This window comes from Bacillus rossius, chromosome 11, assembly GCF_032445375.1.
Source record: "Bacillus rossius redtenbacheri isolate Brsri chromosome 11, Brsri_v3, whole genome shotgun sequence".
NCBI classification, from domain to species: domain Eukaryota; kingdom Metazoa; phylum Arthropoda; class Insecta; order Phasmatodea; family Bacillidae; genus Bacillus; species Bacillus rossius.
This window is the reverse complement of record NC_086338.1, coordinates 59,326,547-59,353,294: the sequence shown is the minus strand read 5'-3', so window position 1 is coordinate 59,353,294 and position 26,748 is coordinate 59,326,547. Positions and strand designations below refer to the sequence as shown.

General features: G+C 38.3%; 1 protein-coding gene across 1 annotated transcript; it reads left to right on the top strand.

The window, feature by feature from the left end:
* On the top strand, positions 1 to 25,560 carry LOC134536492 (uncharacterized). The gene is made up of 5 exons (XM_063376214.1): positions 1 to 124; positions 1,436 to 1,571; positions 12,151 to 12,296; positions 16,019 to 16,347; positions 25,294 to 25,560. Exons 1-5 carry the CDS (start codon positions 76 to 78, stop codon positions 25,558 to 25,560), a joined length of 927 nt encoding a protein of 308 aa, XP_063232284.1. The 5' UTR covers positions 1 to 75.
* Positions 25,561 to 26,748: the final 1,188 nt, after the last annotated feature.

Below are 26,748 nucleotides of genomic sequence, written 5' to 3'. Positions count from 1 at the left end.
ATGAAAGAAGATGGCCGTACAACGATGACGTCACCGTAGTGGCTAGGGCGGTCGGCTTGTTCATGTCGGAGTAATATGGTTCTGTTGGCAACACTGTTCTTCCTGCAAAGTGCTGGATGGGTTGGTAAGTCAACTGAATTTTCGCGCTTTTTACATTTGATATAACACTAAGCAGTATGGTTTGGGAAAATTAGAGAATTCATTTCCCAATCGATTAAAATCCAAATACTGTACCATTGCGTTGATTCTGCTAGCGGGCCAAAGTCTCTGAACTAATATGTAACCATCAAGAAAAGAAGCGTCGAATCACAGGCTAAACAATCGAGACGTCTCACAAGTCAACAGCCAATCAGCAGGTAGCATCCGCCCGAGTAGACAGAGGTCATTGAAACCAAAATGTTTCAAGTCTTTATTATTATCTTTACGGAATCTGTTTGAATGGTCAAAACTGGATATATTTTATCACATAGTAAATGTTATGGACGCCTGAATCTAGATTGTGGGCTTCGTTGCCAGAGTCACTAACTAGGTAATACATGTCTTCTGATTCAAGCCCACGTTCATGAAAATAAGTTTCCCGACATTTCGGCATACCTTATTGTAACCATTATCAATGGAGGGAATAATTGTTACTCGCCCTTAATGATAGCTGCGAAAATAAATGCCTAGACGCTGGGTTCATTATTTTCATGGACGCGGCATCGACGCAGAAACCTATAAGTAGTTTATTACCTAGCTTTCATGAGTCGATGTGTTTTCTCAGGACACTCGTGTATCCCGTTTCCATTATTACATACCTCCATCGCTCCATCTCATCACTTCACGGCGAATTGTTGCTAATGCTGGAATCCCCAACAGCGCGACAGAAACCTGGCGAAGGAAGTGATTCGATGGAGAAATATTCCATTATTGCAAACATGACGTTTTTAACCGCGTGACAAACCGAAACAGCCGACTAGATATAAAATGGTTATCAGCGACGTCGAGGATTGATGATATGAGAATGGAGGGGAAAAAAAATTGAAGAAATGAATAGGCGGAAGAAACGGAATTACCTCGAGAAAATGCCACTAGAAACCCCCTACTGGGTTTAGACAGCATAAGTCATGATAAGTAATGATGACAAAATATAAAAAAAATCAACATGGCGTGTGAAACACAGACTTAAATAGACATCTGCTTTAGCCTATGATGTGTTTGGCTAAACGAATAGTAACCAGAGTGACTTCAAATTCAGAGACTCCACATCGTTAAGCACTAACTACTCCATGGTGAGTGTCCTCCAGGTTCGATGCCCACTCCACATAATAATTCCTCCATGTTAAGAGTCCCCAGGTTCGATGCCCACTCCACATAATAATTCCTCCATGGTGCATGTCCTCCAGGTTCGATGCCCACTCCACATAATAATTCCTCCATGGCGCGTGTCCTCCAGGTTCGATGCCCGGCGCCGGAGCTCCAGAGAACATCACGGTGGAGTTCCTGACCCCCACCTCCGTGAAGGTCTCGTGGACCACCACGGCGGAGAGTGTTGACAAGTACGACGTCACCTACAAGCCCACCGACGCCAGGTGTGCCAACATGCCGCCATGGCGCGGTGACTGAGTAGACGGAGTGTTGTGCCCTGCGCATGGCTCCAGTGCAGGCTCACATGTGTCACGATGGTCACTCTTGGGTGGTGTAGGCCTGACCTAACTTATTCTACTTTTTATTATTATTTTTAAATAAGCGTAAAAAGGAAAATAATTTCGTAATTTAATTATTTTTAATTAGTTTATAATATGTTTTATTAATTAGTAATTTTTGACAAATGGTTTTCGAGAATCTTAAAGACCAGCCTGAATTGGGTGCTTTAAGTCGTGAAGTATAAAGTTTTGAATCAACCAGCTATTGCAAAAATCTCTATTATTTAGGACATCGTTCATGAATCAGAGTAAGTTTTATGTTTTATTTACTCGGAAAAACTTAGATTGTCAGTAATTTTCGAAATTGTTAGGTTTTTAAAAACCATTAAATTAACTTTTTTGAAATTCATTAAACCTCTTCATAAACATTTAATATAAAGTTATATTAGGAATTCATTTTTAATCGTGAGCAAAACCACGAAAATAACGAAGCAAAAACAATTTAGGATACTTCCTCCTTCAGTCAACAAAAAAGTCAGTTATTCAATATTTTATTACGTTTCAGTCACACACATATTTCTATGTGATTGAAATTTCTCTTTCATGTTAAAATTTTAGAGGTATTCACTGTTTAATGTTTACTGAAAGTGAGTTTACAATACACTATAAATTTGAAAACGACTTGTGAATAAATCGCTACATAAAATTCAATTACTTTCGGATTTCTTTTATTTCTCGGAGTAGATACTGTCAAGTATATAAAAGTACGAAAACTGGGTAACTTTACAGTGCATTAACACTGAATGGGACCACGGAAGACGGGAGTAAAATGAAGGAAATTCTTGAAATAGAGTGTTTACCCGTGATGTTTGCCTTATTGGAACTTACTTTACTGAATAATGAAAATCGAATTTTGAAGGAAACTAAAATTACATTTATTTCAGTTTATTGATTGCAAAAAGAAATTTGAAAGTTCAAGAAAATGTCACTAATTTGCGTTTCCGCAATCCAATAAAATCTAACAAATACTCAGCAATAAGACTGTCAAGCCCCGCTAATGTAAACAAAGGCTTGTGTTTTTGTTAAGAATAGTAAATGTAAAATTTCAGTACGCAGCTTCTTGCTCTGTCACGAGTCACTCGGTTGCTACGTGGGGACCTGACCGAGGGGGGAGTGGTGCTCCGATGTGTCGGCGTGTCTCGTACAGCCGTGTTCAAGAGCGATGAACCACTGAAGGGCTGATGTTCTGGCATAGTAGGCGACCATGATTCCAAGAGGGTCCGACAAATCAGAAAGAGTTTGCTTAGTAGGTGCAGCATCTTTGACTCTGGCTGAACCTTGGATGATGACCGTTCATGAACATGACGATGATAGAATTCCAGATTATGTAGCCATCTTTGTTGCTTACGTTATCAGGATTTTTTTTATTTATAACATTTTTTGATTAATTTTGGGATGTAGAAGTAAATTTGTACAATTTGTTGTGCTTGGTCAAAATGGATTGTAGTGCTTTGCTTTGGCTGTATTTTACTTTTGTTGCATTTTTATCTAGGTATCCCGTAAACTTACTAAGATATTTGTATATTTTGTCTCCAGTTATCTTTGGAGAGTTAGGGAGAATTGTTTTCACCTAACGCCTGCCAATGAACACGTGTCGCGGTCCTACTTGCAACACCGCCCGGGTCTTGGAAACCGTGTTTGCGGAACTTCTTGAGCCGCGAGTTCTAACGTGGAAAAGGCTCGCGTGCGGAGGAAGCGATGCCCTTCAGACCGCCTTTTTTTTATTCCTATCGTTTCGTGTGTCTGCGTCGTTATGAATGTTTCGCGAAGCCGGCCAAAAGGAGCGACAGTCACCGCCATGTGTGAAGCAGAGCGAGAAGCACTATTGGTTAGCTTATAAAATATTGCACCTCTTTGACCTGGACAGTATGGTAAAGAACTTTGTCGAAGCTAAGCAAAATCGGTTTTTTCCACCTTCTCTAACATCTGCAATAGAGATTACTAATATTTCAAGGATAATAAATATCAATCGAACTATGCAATTTCGACTTCAACAGTTTTAAGTAAGTTTTTTTACATATTAATATTGGATGTTTTTCTTCGTTAAAGCATAGGTACTATATAACTAAATGGAGTGCCTTGCTGCAACTAATAGTTTTCCCTATAAAGTTATTGGCTTTAATATATTAAATTTGTTTTTGAAATGACTACAACTCTGGCAAAGGTAAAATGTTAAATATTAAAAATTTTTTAAGGTCAAACAAAAATTTGTTGCAACGAAGATCGTGTCTGTTTGTTCCTATCTGTCTCCTTAATTGTTAATATTTTAGATGCTTTGTTTTAGATATACTTTCACTATCCTTGTGTCGTGTCAAAATTGTCATTTTTGGTTAAGTTACATTTGTGTTCACATAAATCACCTGAAACTAAAAATATATACTTAATCTTATAAGTTGCTAACTTAAAATTATTAACGAAAATTAACGTTTCCGTAGTCAAAATTTGTTTAAAAAGTATGAATCTATTATTTTTATGAAATGTGTTACGAGAAATTGTTCTGTATTTTTGCAATTTGATTTCAAAATTATATTTTTTTTGTATAAAGTTGAGAACCAATTAAATATTATGTTTTAGAACAAAAAATTATCTCTTTGGTTTGAGAATTTTTGCAAATATTTAAATTTTTTAAAAATCATATTGAATCATATAACATCAAATATAAACATATATTTGTTAATTTATACACGTAATAGTAAAGTTATGTTATATTTTATGTTAATAATTTATAATTACAACAATTAAGTGATATTTATTGGTACAGTATGCATATAACAATTAATTTTTTGGCTACTACACTTAATAATTCCCTTTTTTTCAAATACATTTATGTGCATATTTTTTTTGTTTCAAACACCTAAATAGAATAGCCCAAATAAAAAATTTTGATCAACATAAACTAAAATTATAAACGTTATGTACTTGTATTTTAGTTTTTGGAGTACGTTCTGCAAGGGCTTTGCCTGAGAACCTCCTTAATTCCGCTTGAAAGCCTTACCATTGAGTGAACCTCGTTTTGCTGATAAAAGGTTGGCCGCAGATTACCACTCTGAACTTTTTATATGTAAAAAATGGACTGGATGCGAGTGTAATTCGCTAATGGTTACTCTTTTAATTGGCACGCATGGAATGGTTTTTCATGTCGTGTTTAAAATTTCAGGGTCGTTTCTATCTTCATTACAGTTAAATATGCGTGTTAATTAAAAAAGCCTTATTTTATGTAAATATGTTTAGTGTTATCTCTTTAATTTCTTGCCGTCCAGACTTTTAAACTGTATGCGTGAAATATTTATAACTAGTATCTCTGCTCTCTTAAAAATATATGTTCTTATTAGTTAAGTAGGGAATGATTAACACAATATGTACACGTATCTATTGTGTTACCTAAACGTGGTGCCCTAAAGCTTTAAATATAAAAAAAATATACAATGTCAGATCAAAAACAGTATATAGGTACTACTTCAAAGACAATACAAATCTGATTTTAGATTTGAAGTTTGTATATCGAAGACGGATGCTATGCCAATTAAGAACGAAACTTGAGTTAAAAGTTTCCGAGTTCGTTTCAATGCTACATATTCTCCCTACAGTCACAGGTCTCTCCTGAAGCAAGAAACCATCCCCACATATTCATGTCAGGGGTGAACTCATGAAAACATCATTCACCGAAAGCATAAGACGTTTGTACCAGGATTCGAACCAGCTTGCTCCGAAATGTAAGTCCACTGTTATGTCACTCCACCACTTCGTTTGTGAAAGTTAATAGTGTTACAAAAAAAAACAAATACTGATGAATTCATCGTCGTATCCCGGAGACTGCGCTAACTTAATGCTTGGCAAAGGATTCATTTAAATGGAGTATACACAACTCATTCGACATTAATGTTTCTGGAACGTCCTTTTTTTGACATTGTAAAAGTTTTTAAATAGTCTCTTTTCGTGATGGTTGGATGCCTTGCACCAACCCTTGTTTGCGTACCAAATTGCTTAATCTAAATGAGGAAAACGAAAATAAAAAGTTCATTCAAAATCTTGTCCAGTTCTGATATTAAATGTATATTAAACAACCGTGTCAATTTTTTATCCAACCCTGTTTAATAGATGAAATTAATGTAAATATAACACTCAACAACTTTAACTTTTAACTACATATTTTTTTTGCAAATGTTGTTTTGAATTAGGATTGCTGAAACGTGTAATTGAAAATGGCAGTGAGGCTATGATTGAGACGTGTTCCCGGCTTGTGAAGTGCATGGCAGTGGGAGGCCGATGCATGCACATGCGCGGTGCTTGTTGACCCGACGCAGCAGCGCGAGGTGCCAGGGGACCTCCATTCTTCTCGACGTGAGGCGCCCCTATGAAGCCATCTCGCGCGCCTCAATATTTAAAACCCCGGCTCGCCCGTCACTTGTCACGTGTGGCTGCGGCCGGGGGAAGGTGATTGATTCATTGCGAGTCTCGGGCACAGCTACCTGCAGCTACCTGCAGCTACCTGCAGCTACTTGCAGGGCCGGCGCGTCCATACAGGCGAACTAGGCAACCGCCCAGGGCGCCAAGTAGCTGGGGGCGGCGCAGCACGACACACAACAGCTGATAAAATATGTTTAACGATTATTGAAACTAGATGAAAATGGATTTTTGTAACAGTTTGGAATGTTTATATTGATATAAGTAATTATTTAAAGTCCACGGTGACCTGTTTATGATTTGTAATAAGTAAAAAAGTAAAAAAAAAAAAACACAAGCTTGCTTACATTTGATTGTTGACAAAATCTTAGGCTTACGTGATGTATTTTGAGGCAAGGAATTTATTTTGGGGTGTCCGGCCGGGGTGGTGGGGGGGTCATTTTGGTTTTTCACCTAGGGGCCAATTTACCTTGCGCCGGCCCTGGCTACTTGAAGCTACCTGCAGCTACTTGCAGCTGCTACACAGGACGAGAATCCCAAGCTACACCACAGTTTCTATTCTTCAGTGCTTTTATTCCCACAAAAATAAGTTAAGAATCTTTTTTATTTTTTTTTATTTTTTTTATTTTTGACTGACCGAAATAATAACCAAATCAATCACTGAACTGAAGTATTCCGCTATTTGCTATTTCATAATATGACTGTAATTTCTTAAAAAGGAATTTTTTAAGCTCTTTTTACTGTAATTTATTCGATTTTTTTAATCAATGTGGCTTATATTTTTGGTAATAAATATATTCGCTAGTTATCGTTCCTTATCAGCTGTTATCATGGAATCAGGGATGGTCAGGAGACGGCTTGCTGTGACGTCGATGAGGTAACATTTTTTATCTCGACATCGCCATACTGTCACGGCCAAAATATTGGGGAAATGGTACTTGACCATGTCTGATTATGGTTGCACAGTCACTTCTATAACCTTGTTTCCAAATCGCAAACACTACACTTCAGCCAATGTTTAGGCGTCTAACCAACCTGATGCAGACGGTGAACTTAAAAAAAAAACGCCTTGGTCACGGCTACCATGTGACCATGGAAATGCGGCCAGGGACGTATCTAGGAGGGGGAGAAGTCAGTGAGGGGGAAGGGGGCAGCTTGGGCCTATCACACCTCAGCATCATTCAAACTGAACACCAGTTAGCTTGTAAGCTCTCGTTTGCTTCAAGGGAAATTTTTAAGATTTAACTGACTGAAAATAGTATAATATTTGTATATATTCTTATTTTAATGTTTTATTGGGCTTTGAATATGTATAGAATTTAGGTACCAGCGTAGTAAAAATAAGTTTTGTTTTTGTCATTTTTGAAATGATTTTTTCAATATGGTACTCTAACAATACAGCACAATTAAAACTATTTTTTTAAATGTGTTTTTATGTTGCGATTGAGCCTTGAACGCTATATTATTGTTATAACTGCAGTAGGCCCTGCATGAAGTATTAAACATTGTTAGTTCACGGGGTTTGATGGAATTTTACTTTAAATGTTACATACACGGATCATGAGCGGCTCCAAGGTCTCAGAAGGAAGGGGAAGGGGGGGGGGGATTTTCATTTTATGATTCTTATTCTTCTAGTTTTAGGAGAATTTTTTTTACGTTAATGGGGAACGGAAGTTTTAAAATGTTATTACTATGTAATTCAAAGTGATGGTAGATACATTTCGATTTCAATTCAGTTTTCATGATATAGCACGAGAGAACTTCCAAATATTTCACTGCCTCGTACAATGTCACAATTTCACCGATTTTGGCCGTTAGTATTATAAAACTTACACATTGATAATTTATGAGGAAAGAAAATAGAAATTTCTGAAGAAAAATCATCGCCGAAATTTAGGTTCGAGGTTAGCTTATTTTTATTTTCAGTTATCCGGAGAATGCCCCTAACACACTACTCTCTGGGGGGGCCTTGATAAAGTGCCTCGAAAATATTAAGGTACCGCAGAAGTAAGTGGCCCAGGGCCCCGCGACTGAGGGGGGAGGGGGTAGTCACGTCCTGTCTGGTGTCAGCGGCCCGAGACCCGCCGGAAACTGCCGAGTGGGGCCGAACGACTGCGCGGCGGAGGGCGTAAAGCCACGCAACTCGCGAACGGGCGCAGCTCACGAGAAGAGGTCGTAAGGCTTTACTCTCCGACCCGGAGGAACTGGTGAAGGCGGGAGAAGGGAGGACAGCTCCCAACACGTCTGCGAGAAACTGCCATCGCCGTGTTTCGCTGAACCAAAGACAACGTATCTGAAAAACAGGAAACTCAGCGTTGTTTTTTTTCTGGTACACGTACACAATCACCAACTACACTGCCATCTATGAATCTACAAATGAAGTCACCTGATCGAAAGTGCGTGACGGTACAAAGTATTGGGGAAAAAAAATGGATTGTCAACGGCTTTTTAAACTCGACCGGAGGCACAAGTCTCACATGATAAAGTATTAATAATAATAAACGCATTCAAGACATGTTCATTGCCAGGATGCTCGATACCATTTCAGAACGCTGTATATATATATATTTCGCTGTTCAAACAGTTCTTCCTTACATTGTAGTGTATAATACGTATACATACTAATTTAGTTTTCATCAATTACTAAAGAAACGATCAGGTCGTAACACATTAACTTAAAACACCCTCTTAAAAACCTTAATTTTAAATAATAAATAATGTTATTGTTAATATTTATTATTTTATTCATAAATATTTCAATTAATATTTCATTATAAAAATTAACGCTCTCTATGAATTTACTAAAGAATACATAGCTAACTATAGTTGTGCTATCTACCGTGTCGAGTACACATCTGGCTACTAGAGTTGCCCCGCTGTATGAACCACGTGACTGAGGGCTTTGAATATATGTATACTGTATAGAAGTCGTGAGTGGATAGGATTTACTCTACGTTTTTCAGAAGCGTATGATAAGCAGCTTGGGAACTTCACCGCTGCAGTGCGCTGCCGTAACGCCCTGTATCGTCTTAGTTGTTATTTACACGTTAGAGCGCAGCGCTGTCGCCTGCTGTCATTCCCCGCACCCCTCATCCATCATTCACTGCAGCTCAACGTCGTTCAGCGGGAGGGGGAAGGGGTGTTTGAAGAGTTCGACACTTGTCCGCTAGGGACCACCACAAGTCGATGCCCTAGAGATGGTGGCGATTGCGGCGGTGAATTAACCAACTACCTCAAAACCGTATTAGAAATTTTAACCTGGGCTGGCGACTTCTATACAGTATATATATTCAAAGCTGAGGGTGAGACAGGTCGAAAGGGCGGCCCGCGGAAATCCGCAAGGGAATCCCAGCCCGAGAGATTTCCCGTGGGATTTAACAAGTCATCTCTGCATAAGGTGCTTGTTTGTTGAGCACTGCCCATATTTTGGCCGATATGCATGCAATAAGCAGGAAGCTAAAATATATGCAGGAAGTTTTCCCTTAAAACATAGTTTTGACGTTTACGTCTATCAACTCCGTTTCACAGTTTGTTTTCGTTTATTACACACACACATATATACACACCTATACTGCCTAGTGTCGTTTAAGTTTTATCGCACCCCCTCCCCGCTTTTCCTTCTTGACAATCCTACAAATTGGTGTCCTTGCTACTTACACTGACTGTCCCCAAGCCACTTGACTGTATGTGCTTATCCTTGTGATCGCAAAACTTTTTTGTCCTCTTTTTGCAATCTAGTTCGTGTTTAAAACAAATCTGTATGCAGAAAGTTTGGTCTTCGGTCCTGCGGAAGTATGTTTTTTTTTTTTTTTTTCGTGGAGAAGGTTCAAAGCGAATAGGTAAAGGACCAGGAAGGTGAAGGAGGGGGGGGAACTCGTGTTCCTGGAAGCGGTCAAGCACTCCGCCCCCCTGAACCAGGGAGAGGGGTGAGGGGGAGTTTGCTTCCGTGGCCAAGGTATCGACCCACGGAGAAGTGTTATTTCTGGAGGGAAAACTGCCTTCGGCAGAGCGGTCAATAACTGACCGTACCTTAACTCACCCGGGTCCGAGTGGTCATCCCCAGTGGCTGGCGAGACGTCCTCACGACCGCATCTTCGGGGAGGTGAGTCACATTTCTCCGTCAGCAAGGGGAAAGAAGTCGCTGTTAAATTGTTTTCACCTTAAATATACAAAAAAAAATAAACCTTGTTACTATTTATCAAGGAATTATCATAAATGTACGGATATATTCGTAAATTTTCGTGTAATAAATTACACATTTTTAACATTAAATAAATATAATCATCTGGGAGTGTTAATAAAACCTTAAAAAAAAAAAACTTGTCAAATTTACAGCGAAAACTGTCTTATTTCCTTCCTCGCGAATGTTTGCCCTGCTATAAATGGAACATGGAACTTCAGAATTCTGAATCCAGCGTATGGTTCCTGCTAAGATCCATAGTTGTGTGGAGCTTCGAGGAGCGCTTCGCTCATTCTATGTGCGTTCTTTGTTGAAAAGTCTGTGAATTTACTACAGTTGCATGACAGCCTCGCCTACCGTGAACACACCCGGTGTGCAGAGTTTCAGGAGAAACACCCCTTTTGAGCACTGTCCGAGAGGTGTTTGTTTACGAACATTATTTAAGAATGTGCTACGGGCGGATGAGTACTTCGTTTTTTTAAACTGTATTTTTAGGAGAGTAAAACGCGTGTTTTCGGAATAAAACACCCGGCAAAGATTTTTGAAAGCACACTTAGGGCTTCCGTTACACATTTATCTTAATTTGTCCACCATATAATGCGGGAAAATTTCACCAAAAATATATATTCCACGCAAGCACCCATTATAGTTACTGGAGGCAATTTTGTTTCCTCCCCCCAATGGATGCGTGTGGACATGGTGCTTCACAAACGTTCCTTTTTGAGTTTTAAGAGGCAGTTGTTTACCTCGGAGTCCACTTTTGAAGAAAAGGTGACAGGAGGAAAGGGCGATTTCTAAGGGAAACATCTGAACACCGAGAAGATTTCGTCGGTGTTTGGTCGCGTTGCCCGATCTGACGTCTTCCGTTTCGACAGCCAGAGACTTCCTGAGCCAACATGAAATGGGATAGGTTGACATATATAGTCCATAATACTTTATTTTTGACTAGGTCTTAGAAAATGTCCTGACCTTTGCCCTTCAGAAAAATTAGAATATGTACATATACGGCAAGATAAAATACCTTACGCCGTCCTTGTGTTTGTCTCGCAGAAGTAAAACTGGGTTCAATGCATACGAATACTCCCTCTCCTACACCCTAAAGAAACCCCCTCCCAACCCCTTAATTTATTATTACTATTACTATTGAATGCCATCCAACTCTGTTTGAAAAAAAAAACACTAAAAATGTGGTACACACATTTTATTCTTTGGATTATTAAAAACGAAAAATGAAAAATAGAATGACAGGGTACATACTTAAACCATGTACTAATATGAATAATAGACGAGTTTCAATCCCTATGATTAATTTCTTAAACTATAATATATTTTTTTAATTGATAATCAAAACCGTTACTTTAAATTTACATGGTGAAAAGTACTATTCGAAAATAATAATTTTAATTTAAGAGATATTCTACGTTCAATCATTGCAGACCATATTTACTACGCTTAAGACATAATTAATTTTCCGTTTTATCTTAAAATTAATTTTAAGCCTTTTGCTTAATCTTAACCAAGATATTCATTCACAAACAAAAAGCAAAAAAAAAAAAAAAAAAAATTACTTTCAGATAGTTGATAGACAACAAAGTGATAATGTGTAATTTTAAAATAATAACTTTATTCTAGCAATAAAATTATTGGTATTATACTTATTTATAATAATACTTCTACTCATATTAATTAAGGAACAATGTTGTTTATTTGAGGACTTGTTGAAAACATTTTTATCACAGCAAGCAAATGGAGAATGCGATGAAGTACGCTGAGCGGCGAGTGTCGGAGTGAGGCGGTGACTCCCCTCGAGGTGTGGTGAGGTGAGGTGAGGAGTGCAGAGCGGAGCTGAGGCACGCTGGACACGCGCTGTGTTGCCCGCAGCTACCGCGTGGTCGCCGTCGTGGCCGGCAACTCGGAGGCGGTGACCTTGACCGGCCTGCTGGCCGACACGCAGTACCAGGTGACCGTGACAGCCGTCAGGGGCGGCAAGAAGTATCGCAGCGGACCCATAGTCTTCAGGACCATGGGTGAGCGCCGCGCCCTGGCTGCCGTGTTACCAAGCAGCATCCCCGCAATATTCCACAGTTCTCTGCTGTTTTACCAGGCAACATCCCCGCAATCTTCCACAGTTCTGCAATGCCATGTCTCCGCTGTGTTACCAAGCAACCTCCCCGCAATCTTCCACAGCTCTGCAATGTCATGTCTCCGCTGTATTACCAAGCAATATCCCCGCAATCTTCCAACGCTCTGCAATGTCATGTCTCCGCTGTATTACCAAGCAACATCCCCGCAATCTTCCACAGCTCTGCAATGTCATGTCTCCGCTGTATTACCAAGCAACATCCCCGCAATCTTCCACAGTTCTGCAATGTCATGTCTCCGCTGTATTACCAAGCAACATCCCCGCAATCTTCCACAGCTCTGCAATGTCATGTCTCCGCTGTATTACCAAGCAACCTCCCCGCAATCTTCCACAGTTCTGCAATGTCATGTCTCCGCTGTATTACCAAGCAACATCCCCGCAATCTTCCACAGCTCTGCAATGTCATGTCTCAGCTGTATTACCAAGCAAAATCCCCGCAATCTTCCACAGCTCTGCAATGTCATGTCTCCGCTGTATTACCAAGCAACCTCCCCGCAATCTTCCACAGTTCTGCAATGTCATGTCTCCGCTGTATTACCAAGCAACATCCCCGCAATCTTACACAGCTCTGCAATGTCATGTCTCCGCTGTATTACCAAGCAACCTCCCCGCAATCTTCCACAGTTCTGCAATGTCATGTCTCCGCTGTATTACCAAGCAAAATCTCCGCAATCTTCCACAGTTCTGCAATGTCATGTCTCCGCTGTATTACCAAGCAAAATCTCCGCAATCTTCCACAGTTCTGCAATGTCATGTCTCCGCTGTATTACCAAGCAAAATCCCCGCAATCTTCCACAGTTCTGCAATGTCATGTCTCCGCTGCATTACCAAGCAACCTCCCCGCAATCTTCCACAGTTCTGCAATGTCATGTCTCTGCTGTATTACCAAGCAACATTCCCTGCGATCTTCAACAGTTCTGCAATGTCATGTTTTCGCAATATTACACAGTATTTACGGATATGTTTTTTTTTTCTTCCATGTGGTTTTGGTTCCTGCTTACTTCGGAATTCCAAAAATACATAAAGACATAACTTATGACTGTATGACTGTAGCATTAATGTATGACTGTAATACTGTATGCATTACCCATCTGTAGACAGGGCCGCAACTGGAGTCTCTGGCACCCGGGGCATTAATGGGTTCATGCGCCCCCCTCCCCTTTTTTTGCACATACCACACCAATAAAGCGTTCGGGGGGGGGGGGGGGGGGGGGTCCGGCGGCCCTCCAACGGAAAAATTGTGTTATTTAAGCATTTTCCATACCTACATGTAACAGTTTCTGTGCTACTGTAACTTCCATGTATGAACCCACTACCAATTTGTAGTAGGAATTACAATGCAAGCCGACGATTTCGGCGCCCCCACAGCTTTGCGCCCGGGGCGTATGCCCCGCTTGCGCCCCCCTAGTTGCGGCCCTGTCTGTAGATTACCATGAGGTGTTCACAATATAATTATAAAAAAAAGAACACACACAGCGGTTGGATGTTGTGGTATATGTCACACATATTCAGTGAGGATTAAGGTTACAAGCACTCAAAAATAAAAACGAGCTCTGAAATACTTTACGTCACGATCTGGAACTCATAAATTAAGTCATGTGGTTGCTGACTTCAAACTTGTTTCTCTTGCCACATGAGTGTGCCGAATTACGGATCATTCCAATGAACTGAACTCATACAACATGGTTTGTGAGAACGCTTTGTGTGCTTGTAAATGTTGATGTGGTCGGAAGACCATACATAATCTATTGAACATGCATGCGTTATTTACAATACTAAATATTTTATACTTTAAGAATCCTTCTCAATTATTAAAACTTTTAAAACATGAATTAGTAAATGATTTAAAGCTGTTTTGTAAAGACCATTTTTGAGCATACATTTTATAAAGGCTTTACAAATATGAATCATGTATAAAACATATTGTTGCTACAAATAACTTAAAAAGGCAATATTTTAAAACACTAGACTCATAATCAGGAAAACCTTGGTTCAAATCTTGGTCTGGTTATCGTTTTTTTGGTTTTACAGAGTTCAGTTTTGGGTTAGCTGCATATTGTGTATGTGGCCTATTTGACGTTGTTACGGTCTTGGAAAAGGTGCCCACGTCCATTTCATTCACTTGTTCGACTTTGAATTTCATGTCGTATCATCATATTTTATGGTTTCCGGTTACATGTTCTCATTTATTATACTGCCCATTTGCTGTTGAAATAATCTGCTCCCTCAATGTGTACATGTTCACATATTTGGTGTGCTCATATTGTGTTCTCCTATCCTGCTCATAGTACATTTCACATGGTACGAAGTATGTTCCCCTTTTGAGTACATAACCATTTGGTGTGCATATGACCTTTATTTCCATTCTATGAATGTGTTGTATTTTGTATGAACACGGCCTCTTTGCCATTCACACAAATGGTATCCTTAGTAAACTTGTAATATTTTTTTGGTAAACCTTCCATGCACGTGGCATACTTTGCTATAAACGTGGTCTGCTTGTCTTTGTAGCACTATAAAAATGTGCCATGTTGACTTGTGTACAGGATGAGTGAGAATTCGAACGAAAAACTTCTGCTGTAAGATCATCACAACAAAATAAGTAGAAACCCTCTATGCGACTAATGGTCTAAAGAGTTTCCCAAGACTGTGGCATGCCCCCGTCTTTGAAGGTGGTGCTGATCAATATTTTTATTTTTTAGTAATAAAGACGGTATATTTAAGTTGGAACACTGAACATCTGAATTATGTCCACAAACACCGCGACTTTTGTGGTTACAGCAATATTATTTCATTGAAATAATCTGGAGTAACTCACCTTAATGTCCACATATTTTTGTGATGCGTGTTACTACCCGACATAATTCCAATAAAATAATTTTTTCTGCAGCCGCAAACTTCGCGGAGGTTGTAAACGTTAATTCAAATAAAAATATTAGAGACGTTAAGTACCCTACTTTAATTACTTTGTGTGTTATATTTAGAGACCTGAAAAATTCGCGGGTTCATTTCGTGTTTTGCTAAAATTCAAAACATTTATACCTTAGTGCTGCCTCTGTCATTGGTTCACTGTTAAACTGGAGGACTGAGGACCAATTAGAGACCCTCACTCACAGAAGTGTCGAATCACAGGCCACCCAGTCGAGACGACTCACAAGTCAGCAGCCGATGAACAGTTGGCATTTGCCCGAGTGTGTAGAGGATATTGGAGTCTATCCTGCAGGTCATTGAACACGCGAATTTGTCCTGTCTGTAGTTGTGTTAAGTGCAGTGGCGTAGCCAGGATTTGTACATGCGGGTGTTAAGAAGCATCCGCCCCCCCCCCCCCCCGTATTAAAGCGGTGGGTCCGGGGGTCCTCCCCCGGTAAAATTTGGATTTTAAGGTGTAAAATAGTGCTATTTTAGCAGTTTTCGGTACTTAAATTTAAATATTGTAATGGTAAAATTTTTATTAATTTTAATATGAAATTTGTTTGAGTGATGAATAAGAAATTAATTAAAGATTTGAACCCCCCCCCCCCCCCCCCCCCCCCTCTGGCTACGCCCCTGGTTCAGTGTAAGTGTTGTGGAGGAGCCAGGAGACTGCAGGGGTGTCTGGGGCCGCAGAGCCGCCCAGGAGCTCCCCGCAGCAGGACGAGGGAGCGGCCACGGCGGGGCCCGCCCCGGCACCGGCCCCCAGCGAGGGGGCGGCCGCCCCCGCCGGCCCGCCCCCCTACGTGCAGGTGCGCGGTGTGGAGGTGGGCATCGTGCTGCTCGTGCTGGTGGTGTGGGCCGCCGCCATCGCGCTCTTCTTCAACCGCTGGGGCAAGATCCGCATGCTGCTGCCGTACCAGCCCGACTACAAGGAGCAGCTGAAGGTGCCGGGCGGCGGCGCGTGTGCGGCGGGCGGCGCGTGTGCGGCCCAGCAGCACGCGGCGGGCGCGGCCTGCCCGCAGGTCAGTGACTGCCCGCGCTCACGTCTCCCGGCACTAGAGGCCGGGAACATTCGCGGATTCAACCAGCGATAGGCTGGAATACAAATACGTATACCTTTCAGATGATATTGTTATTGGCTTACTGTTCATCTGGACGAATCTCAACCAGTTGTAAACCCTCTCAACCTAAGAAGGATCGAATCACGGGCAAACCAGCTGAGACGACTCAACAAGTCGGCAGCCAAATGAACTTGCGTCATTACTTGCCCGAGTGCACAGGGGAATGCGCGGTCCATCCTGAAGGCCATCGAAACCGCGAATTTTTCCGGTCCCTAAACATAACTTAATAGAGACCGGAAAAATTCGCGGTTTCGATCGCCTTACTTGATTCAACTTGTTCAGCTTTAATGAAGATTGCAGGTTTTCCAGTTTTCTCAGAGTTTTCTCTTCTTGTGGCTTTCAGGCCGCTTCAAAAGTAAGGTGTTAATCAACGTTTCGGTTGGCATTGCAGTCGCCATCATCAGAGTAACAGTCTTCCACTGACTACAACAGTAGGAGACTCTTACCCAAATGACCGAAACGTTGGAGAACTCTTCACTTTTGATAATGCCAAAACCCACAAGCTAAATAAACACGTGTTTCAATCAATTTATTTACAGGAAAAAAAAAACATTTGTACCGAAAAATTAGAGCTTGGTGTTGAAATTCTGCACTGGAAATATAAACAAGTACGCATTTTCAGTGTTTCCCTCCTGATGCCACCGAGCATGAAGTGCAAGCAACATACACTCGCCCGAGTGGAAGCACTGCTGTTACAGTGGCGAATTTTTCGGCAAAGAGAGAGCGAAGCTCCTCAAATAACGTGTTGAGTCATATCATATTTCACATGAAAGCGAAACAAGGATCACAGTAACAGGAATGTGGAGATTATTAACAATAAAACTAGCCAGAGGAGAATTTTACACATCAAACAGCAAATTACTTACAGAAATACAGAAGTTTTCGAACCTGAAGCATTTAACATGGTTGTATTTTACTTCTGGGAACAAAAACGTATAATAAGAGTTGTTTTGAATATTAATTATAAGTTATAATATTAGAAATACCAAAACTTTTTTTTATTTTGTTAATATTTCATTAACACCAAACTTGCAATGATTTATGTAGAATTAAGTTCATCTAATGAACAAAACTCTTTCTTAAAGTGAAAAAATAAATAATTTTGAAAAGTGACTTTATAAATTTATATACATTTTATAATTTTTAAATGAAAAACACATACCATTTTATAGTAACATTAATTTTTTTATATACACACAATCATACAACATTGATTATCAATGTTGCAAAGAACTGCGAGTGTCATGTGTATCTAATTTTCTAGCGCTATGAACGAATCCCTGGAGGTAACAGCCCATTAATGAAGTCTTACAGGAACGAAAGTGATTGAAAACGTGCATTCGGTGAGACATGGTTTCAACTTAGCATACATCCCTGTAGCTGCTTTGCACCGAACATTCATCGGTCCAACACGCAACACATGCAGTATGACGTCATATTCAGTGACAAGTTGGATCTGCGTAACACTAGCTGTAGAAAAAGCATAACACTTTATGTCAACCGCTAGAATAGGCCTAACAGTAGAGATTGTTTCGCAAAAACCTTCCCAAGCATAACTTTAGCCTAATTTGTGTACCATTTTACAAATTACTGCCGAAATGAGTGTCCAAGTTTGAAAAAGTACATATTTAAAAGAAATTTATTCATATTACATTTTCCGTATCGATTAACAATACGTACCATCCGTCACTTAACAAAAGAATAAAAACATGTGAATGTCAGAGACACTATAAAAGTCAGCAGTCCATTTAAGTTAATGATTTCTGGCGTACATTAAATGAATATATTTATTTAACCCAAGAAAAGAATCAAAGATTTACGTTACATGCAAAATATATCTACCAAGAATCATTATACTTCTAACTGTACAAGAAAAGTTCATTACTTAGTAATTTCAAAGTCATGAAATCTTTCAATTTTTACTAGGGTCTAAATCAACAACCAAATAAATGAAACGCTAATTTTATATTTAAAGGTTTTTTATAAAATACTTTTACTTATACTGTTACATTTTATTAAATTTCTAATCCAAGACCTCTGCCGTTCACTATAACAAAAAATTAATTAATGGTAATATAGATGAACGATTAAAAACTTTCTAAAACAATAAACAAAAAAACTACCCATTTCAAGCTGTTTTTTATTACATTTATTAGAACTCCCACGAATGAGCTTTGAAATTAACAGTATTTTTAAAAAGTACCAAATGATATAAAAACAAATGAGTGTGTGTACTTATGCACGCGCATGAAAAGTTATACTTCTTTGGCATCATTAAAAAATAATTTTTAATTGCATGCAAATAATTAATTACAATAAAATAATAAAAGGGCTTGAAAAAGATAGTCAACACAGTCAATAAAGTTTAGTTTAAATTTGAATAAATAAAATTTAGAAAATAATAAATATATATATCATAATTTGTACTAAATATTATAAGATTCTTAATTTTAAATATTTTTTATTGATTATTTAATATTTTACAAGAAAAAAATAATTTTAATAATAAATTCAAAAATTTAATTTAAGTTGATTAATTTTTTAAATATTTATTATTTTCTTAATTTAATATTCACTTTTCATTTTTATCAAAATGTTTTCATTAAATTTGTTCATTTATTTATATATATATTTATTATTTATTCAATTTAATAATAAATATTAAAAATTAATATTTTAATTTGATGTTCGATTTAAATTTTTATCACAAAATTTTTATTAAATATTTATTAAATTTATTTCTTTATTTTGTAAATATTAAATAACCAATAATAAATATTTAACATTAATATTTTAATATTTAGTATTAATTATATTAAATAATAATATTTTAATTTAGGTCAATAAATAATACATACTGATAGTTAACCTCAATTATATTGGAGCACTTGATAAAGTATATAAGCACAAATTTTTTTACTAATATTTATGAAAAGTAAATTATATTAATCAAAATATTCAATTTAAATCACTACTGAATATAATTTATTAGCACTTATATAATTCGCACTTGTATGAAACTAAAACACGTGTTGTGAATGTAGAAACTAGAAACATGTGGATAAATATTATAAATATGAAAACAGTGATCAGAGGCGACGAGCGTGCCAACATGCGCGACTAATAGAGGTTCTATTTATATTTTGTTGGTAGCTTTTATTCGAGACTTAATGGGTGGTTTAGCGGGCAGCTTCAACCTGTTAATTTTGTGTTACAGTGATGCGCGCGCATCTTAAAATTTCACTCTCATCATTTTTTCATAACGTGCCTAAAGAAGTATAACTTCAAAAAATCTTATAGAATATTTCTAACTGAATTTCTGTCAGATATAAACTAAGTGCGGATCTTATGAGGGTGGGAACTCACAATCTAGTTCCCTAGTGCTACTGCAGTTAATGTATTTCACAATATTATGTGAAGTCTAAGGTTTAACCCTCATTAAATTAAAAACATTAATTAAAATATGCCAGGAGTAACTAATTCTCCACTGGTGATAAATACGCGTTTAACCTTATGGATTAAAAAAATCAACTTATATCTAAACGGAGTATGCTGCGACAAATACATTACCCTTGGTGTTTTAATGAATCTACCGATTAAAATGTAGTCAGACATATTGAGTTTGTAGCATTAATTTTGTACAATGAACAATTATAGAAAAGGAATAATTTATAGAAAACAATTTTTTTTATAAGCAGACTGCACAAATCAATACTCTTTCTAATATGCGTACTTTTATTAATTTTTATCATTGCTGTGCATGGATCACAATTAACACTCAGAAAATTCACTACCTAATAACTTGTCAACAAAAATCTTGAATAACATGGATGCAAATATATTGGATTCTTACAGTCAAATATTTGATGGATTTACAATAAATAAATAACAATTAGCACATTTCTCTCCGAATCAAACATTTGAAAAATATATCCCGAATAAGTAAAAAAGGGCATTTTCTGAATTTAAGTCCAAACAACGCTTTGAAAATCTCTTTATTGCACTATGCAAGCAGTCTATAGTAATAGGCATGGACACCCTGCATATGCCTGAGTTCTTTCACTCTGTGGTGCATTCTTCAAATGAGGTCATCAAATTTGTCTTCGTGCAAACGGTCCCACTCCTCTATTGCAGCTTCAGAAAGTTCCTGAATACTGTCTGGTGGGTTTAGACAGACTAAAATGGCCACTTTCAGCATGTCTCATGCATGCTTTATTGCATTAATGTCTGGGGACTGTGCAGACCAATCCATTCGAGTTATGTGTCTTTGGAGATACACAACACTGTCCCATGATGGTGAGGTCTTGCCTTGTCATCGGTTAGGATGAGATGATAGCCTAATGCAGTTCGGAAATTCCTCATACATGGTTGTAGCACCTCTGGAATGTATCGGGGGGGGGGGGGGTATATTTACTGCACCCTGAATGGTAAAGAGAGGGGTCCACCATCCCATAATTATTCCTGTCCAGATAATAACACTTCCGCCATCATACGGATGGGCTTTCCTGGACATGTTTAGATTTGTGACGTGGTCCAAGGGTCCTTCATACTCTTATTCGTCGGGTGTCAGATCTCATCAGTAAACATAGTATTACCCCAATCTGCTATCGTCCAGTGTTGATGAGCAAGAGCCCAGTATAACGTTTGTATTCGTCTACGTGGCATATCACTGTAAGGTTGAACACAAACTGACTTTAGTGTCCAGTGATATGCGACAACGCACCGTCTGCTAACTAATGGGCATCTTCACGTGACTAATATACGAGGACAAAGCATGCCTGCAGTAAACACTGTCGAATTTCACGGTTGTGATAGTCTAATGAATAGCATGCCTATGTCAAAGCAGCATGGAATTTCTCAAAATACTCGTTTTAGCAGTATTCCGAACTTTTGTTGAGGTAATATTTGTTCTGGTATCTGATATAACTAAATATCTTAAATATTTGTTTTAAACTTATTCTTTATGCGTGGTTAAAGCCTTTTAATATATTTGGTAATGTTCCTTGCCAGTTGTTACTTAATTCTTCAAAGCATCATAAATAGTTAAAAAGATTGAAATTGTAGTTAAGCAAGGGAGTCAGCTTTAATGGGTGTTAAACATGGGTATTTTATAATTTTTTGGGACAGTTAAAACTTACAATTGTAAGTATAACATACTGCTTAATTTTTTTTATAATTTTTTACATTATTCCGTGATTAATTATATGAGTTTTGCTTTAAGAAAAAAAAATATCTGTTCAATCTGCCACAAGCAAAAGCATGATGAAAATAATTTTTGGTTTGAGAATAATTTTTTTTTCCTCTTTTATACAATTGTTAAACATTTCATGTTTCAGTAAATAATAATTTATATATTTTTAGAAATCTAAGGCTGGTATGTGAAATGAACGCCAAAAAAAAAAAAAAATTAACAGACCAAAAGTTTAAACTTTTTTTTTAAATAAGCTTTAATGATAATCTGAAGTTTTAGGAAACATTTTAATATTTTAAAAATATTTGTGTAAAAGGAAAATGTATCATTTAGTTGTTTAACCAAATTGAGCCTTAAATTTCTGTATGTTCTCTTACTCCAAAAAAGTGTGGTACCGTAGCATAAAATAATGATATAAATAATCTTAGTTTGTTAAGACCAATCTAAATCATACTATTACAATTTCTAATAACACTTTCAAAAAAATTTTCTATAGAAATTATGTCTACTAATTAGTAACGAATGCTAAAGTTAAATGATAATAATTAGGTTACTAGTCAGACTCCATTAAAAATTCATATAAATACAAAACAGGAAATAATTAAAATTTTACTTTCCTAAAATATATATGTAATTCAAAAGTCAATAAAAAATTTAAAATTAAACTTTATCATTATGAAATATTAATTCACTAAATTATTAATCTAATGTTTCTGTTGATATTTTATTCTAGATTTTTAGGTGAATATAAAACAAGTAACTGAGTGAAAAGAACACAAAATGCTGGAAACATTTAATGTTTAAAAATAAAATGTATTTACGATTCATAACAATTTAAAAAAGACTAGATAAATAATTTATACAAAATACATTTTTGGGTGGAAGGAATTGACGGGAGGATACATCTAAGAAACATTAATAAAAGAGATCATGCAAGTGAGAATTATTTCACTAGGTTTAACCAATTTTCTTCCCTATATAATACATAATAAATACCTTTCAAATAAAAAATATCAACATTGCAGCACCAAAATAGAACTATACCACCAACTAAATAAGCATGCAAAGCGCTCGAAGCAGGTAGGCCAGTCTTGCGTGAACATGTGTGTGAAGGGAGAAGGGGAGCGGAAGGAGGGAGGAGGGGGGGGTCGCGCCGGAGAGCTGTTGGTGTTCTGAGCCGTGTCTGTGCTAGGGATGCTGCGTACTGGACCATTGTTTCAACTACCCGCGCCCTCAGCAGCCGAGAGATTGCGGCTGTCGGTTTGCGCTATTGCACCGAGCTGACACCTAGCAGTAAGTTCCTGGAACTCGAGTCCTCGGATTGCCTTTCGTCCAAACACCTTCCACTCGTGCCTGTCTTCTACGTCCTACTGATCACTTATAAGGCCCACGGAAAAAAAAATACACGTATCGTTTACTTACGATGATATAATCACTTTACAGGAATGAGTTGCTACATATCTACGTAATTTACACTTAAAGTTAAAAGTGCTACGCTATGTCACTGCAAACCATTTATAACTTTATACATTGGTTTATTAATCAAATTTCATTCAGCATGATAACATGTTTCGAGGTAAATATATTTTAACTAAAAAGGATGATTAAAGATAACTTTCGTAAAATAATTTCCCTTTTTTTTTTAAATTTTTTTTCTGCTGCCTGATAAGTGATCATTATTGATCCCAATTTAAAAAAAAAAATAGTTTAATGTTTGCGGTTTGCTTTCACGATTTGTGTTTGGCATATTCCATGTGGAGATCCACACACTCGCTGTCTCTCCCCCCCCCCCTCCTCCCCCTCTGCTTGACTGCACTGTACCTGTACAAACACAGCCTCCTTGTGTTAGCCTAGCTGTGTGTAGAGTCGGGCCCACTCCGTGCACTGGGGGAGTACCTGCTTCTGTCTTTGGCGTGGCCGTGTCTGCACCTCTAGCTGCTGGGTAGCTTGTAGCACTTAGAAGGGCATTCGCTACGAACTACCTTCATCCTTCACCAAGATCAGAACATGCTCGTAGTTGTTGTATGACTGGCAAAGTCATGAATAACACTTTGGTAAGACTGATATTAATATATATGGTTTCGGCAACAATTGCAAGGCAGTTAACTTAATATCAAAATTAAATAACTGTTATTCTGTTCTAAATAATGTAAAATATATAAAACTTCCATGATAACTAAAGAGTTTTTACCTAAATAAGTTTTTATCAGTTTAATTTGAAAATTATTTTATAATGTTCTTACATCCTAAAATAGAAACAAATTTGTTTTTGAAGAAAAATTACATCATAAAATTTTTCTAAGCTTACTACATAAAGCATAGTAACATGCTACACATTTTTTCTAGAATAAAATTAAACAGAAAAATTTTATAAAAAATTATTTGAGTGTTGTGCTATTTTAAAAGTAGACAGGAGTGTTATAGGTAGATAACATTATGCACGAGAATGAGTAATTGTTATGGTATATGCAGGCTTCCAGTTGGTCTTCAAAACAATGGTTTTCTATAATGTTTTATGCATTTATCATGGATCTGATAAGATACGAGATTTTTTTTTTTAACATCCTTGATAGTATTACAACTAATGGTAGTTCAGGTAGGTATGCCCAACTTAGGTTCATTACTATTTAAAAAAAAAATTAATTTAGTGCAAGCATTTACTAAGTTCTAGTAAATAAAATATTCTCAAAACTGTACATGTTTGATGGAAAAATAGTTTTTTACAAATTATAAAGGAAACTACCGACCTTTGACTTTGTGCATAATTAAAACAACAAATTTTTTTAAATCTAGAAAGTTTGGGCAGAGACCTTGATTTTTAAGTAATATATATGTTAATGTAACGGTAATTATTAAAACATTTAGTTAATTCATCTCGTAGGTGTACTTACAGTTAATTTTATGAAATGACTGATTTCAAAGGTGATACTTACACTTGCAATGAAACATGATCTATGCACTACAAAGCCAAAAATGTTTGTAATTAACAGGTAAGAGTGTTTAAGGGACACTTGTGTTGAAGGTTAAGACTGGTTTCAAAATCGCTGTTAAAATTAAAAAAAAATCCATATAATTAAAAATTCTTGTTTAAGTTCTGTATGTCATCCAGTTAAAAAACTAACTGGAAGTAAATTAAAACTATGATTACAAATAGGCACCACAGCTACGTGATTATTATTTTTCACGCAATAACGTCTTATAAATCGATGAACGCTGGCTGCACGCACAAAAAAGCATGACTCATTGTCACGTTCCGCCTGAGCCGAATGTGCAAGAACCGGCCAACCACCGTGCGAGAAAATCTTCTATAATATCAAACAGGTTAAGGCGGGCTTTTTAAAAGCAGAAATTAAAAAAAAAAAGATTTATTTGTCCAATTTCGTCATTTCAAATTAACAATTTATTGACATTGATTTGATTTCAGTTTGTGTCTATAACTAATTGTTCGTGATTATATATTTAAACAAATTATTTAATTTAAATATGCAAAAACTGTAAATAATATTTGAAAATTAAAAAGTATGCAATTTTTCATCATGTTTTCTCATGACGTTATCACGTAAAATTATTGTCCGTCAACCGACTTTACAGACAAACCCCTTTTTTCGTACTTGTGCATGGACTGAGTGTATTGTAGCCCTGCTGAACGGTTCCAGCACCACCACTGGTCGGCCCACCACTTCGAGTTCGACAAGTGGCCGAGGACCGCCCCGCTGCGACCTGTCACCCGGCCCCGAGTGAACTCGGCCATCTACATCAGCTCCGCGCACGCCGCCGACTCGGAGTTCGTGCGGCTGGAGCCGTTCCGCGCGGAGCAGTGCCGGCGCGCGCGCAGCGCCGAGGACATCCCGCTGAGCGGGCTGCCCGCGGTCGCCGTGTCCCGGGCCTCGCCCCCGGAGCAGAGGGCCGGCCGCCACATGTGAGAGCTGCGCGCCTCCGAGTGGCAGCTGCAGGCGCCCGCGCCGTGACGCGGCCACACTCCTCGTGAGTCCACCGGGCGATTGAAATATCCCTGAGTCACCCTCGAGCCCTGGTGCTGTGATGTGGAGCCGTTTCAAGAAGCGGCAACCCGAGGACTGTCTACGCGTAGGTCGAGTCTTCTCGAAGATCCATCGGAGAAGAAGGTTCGGACTACGGAAGAATGAAATATCCCTGAGTCACCCTCGAGCCCTGGTGCTGTGATGTGGAGCCGTTTCAAGAAGCGGCAACCCGAGGACTGTCTACGCGTAGGTCGAGTCTTCTCGAAGATCCATCGGAGAAGAAGGTTCGGGCTACGGAAGAATGAAATATCCCTGAGTCACCCTCGAGCACTGGTGCTGTGATGTGGAGCGCACTGATTCAAGAAGCGGCAACCGCAGGACTGACCACGCGTAGGTCGAGTCTTCTCGAAGATCCATCGGAGAAGAAGGTTCGGGCTACGGAAGAATGAAATATCCCTGAGTCACCCTCGAGCCCTGGTGCTGTGATGTGGAGCGCACTGATTCAAGAAGCGGCAACCGCAGGACTGACCACGCGTAGGTCGAGTCTTCTCGAAGATCCATCGGAGAAGAAGGTTCGGGCTACGGAAGATTGAAACAGGACATGAGTAACTGCAAGTGACAACTAGAGACCCCCAGCACTGTGACACATCCCTGTGGAGCATTCCGTTCAGAAGCAGGCGGCTGAGGATTTTCAGAGCGTAAATCAAGTCAGCTCGAAGACCAATCACAGAGAAGAGAGAGCATCTGCCCCCCCCCCCCCCCCCTCCCCCAAAATAAATGGCAAAAAATTGAAGACTGTAACTGGTAGCTTCCATGGTGCTGTGTTCATAGCCACATGAAGTGTTTGAAGGGTTATCACAGCACCGACAGAGTGAAAAATAGACAGATGAAAAAAATTCAACAGAAGTGAGGATTCCAAATGACAGCTATACGCTATGATCCTGTAACTTCACAGCTTGTTTTTTTTTTTTAAATTCGAAGCAAGAACCAGAAGGCTTGCTGTGATCAAGCCAAGTCTATTCAAAGGTTAATAAGAAAAAAAAACATTGAGAAACCTAATTCAGGAAAGAACAAACAAGATTTTAGCTAATTCAAATGACAGATGTAGGCTGTAAGTGCTCTAACCTTTCA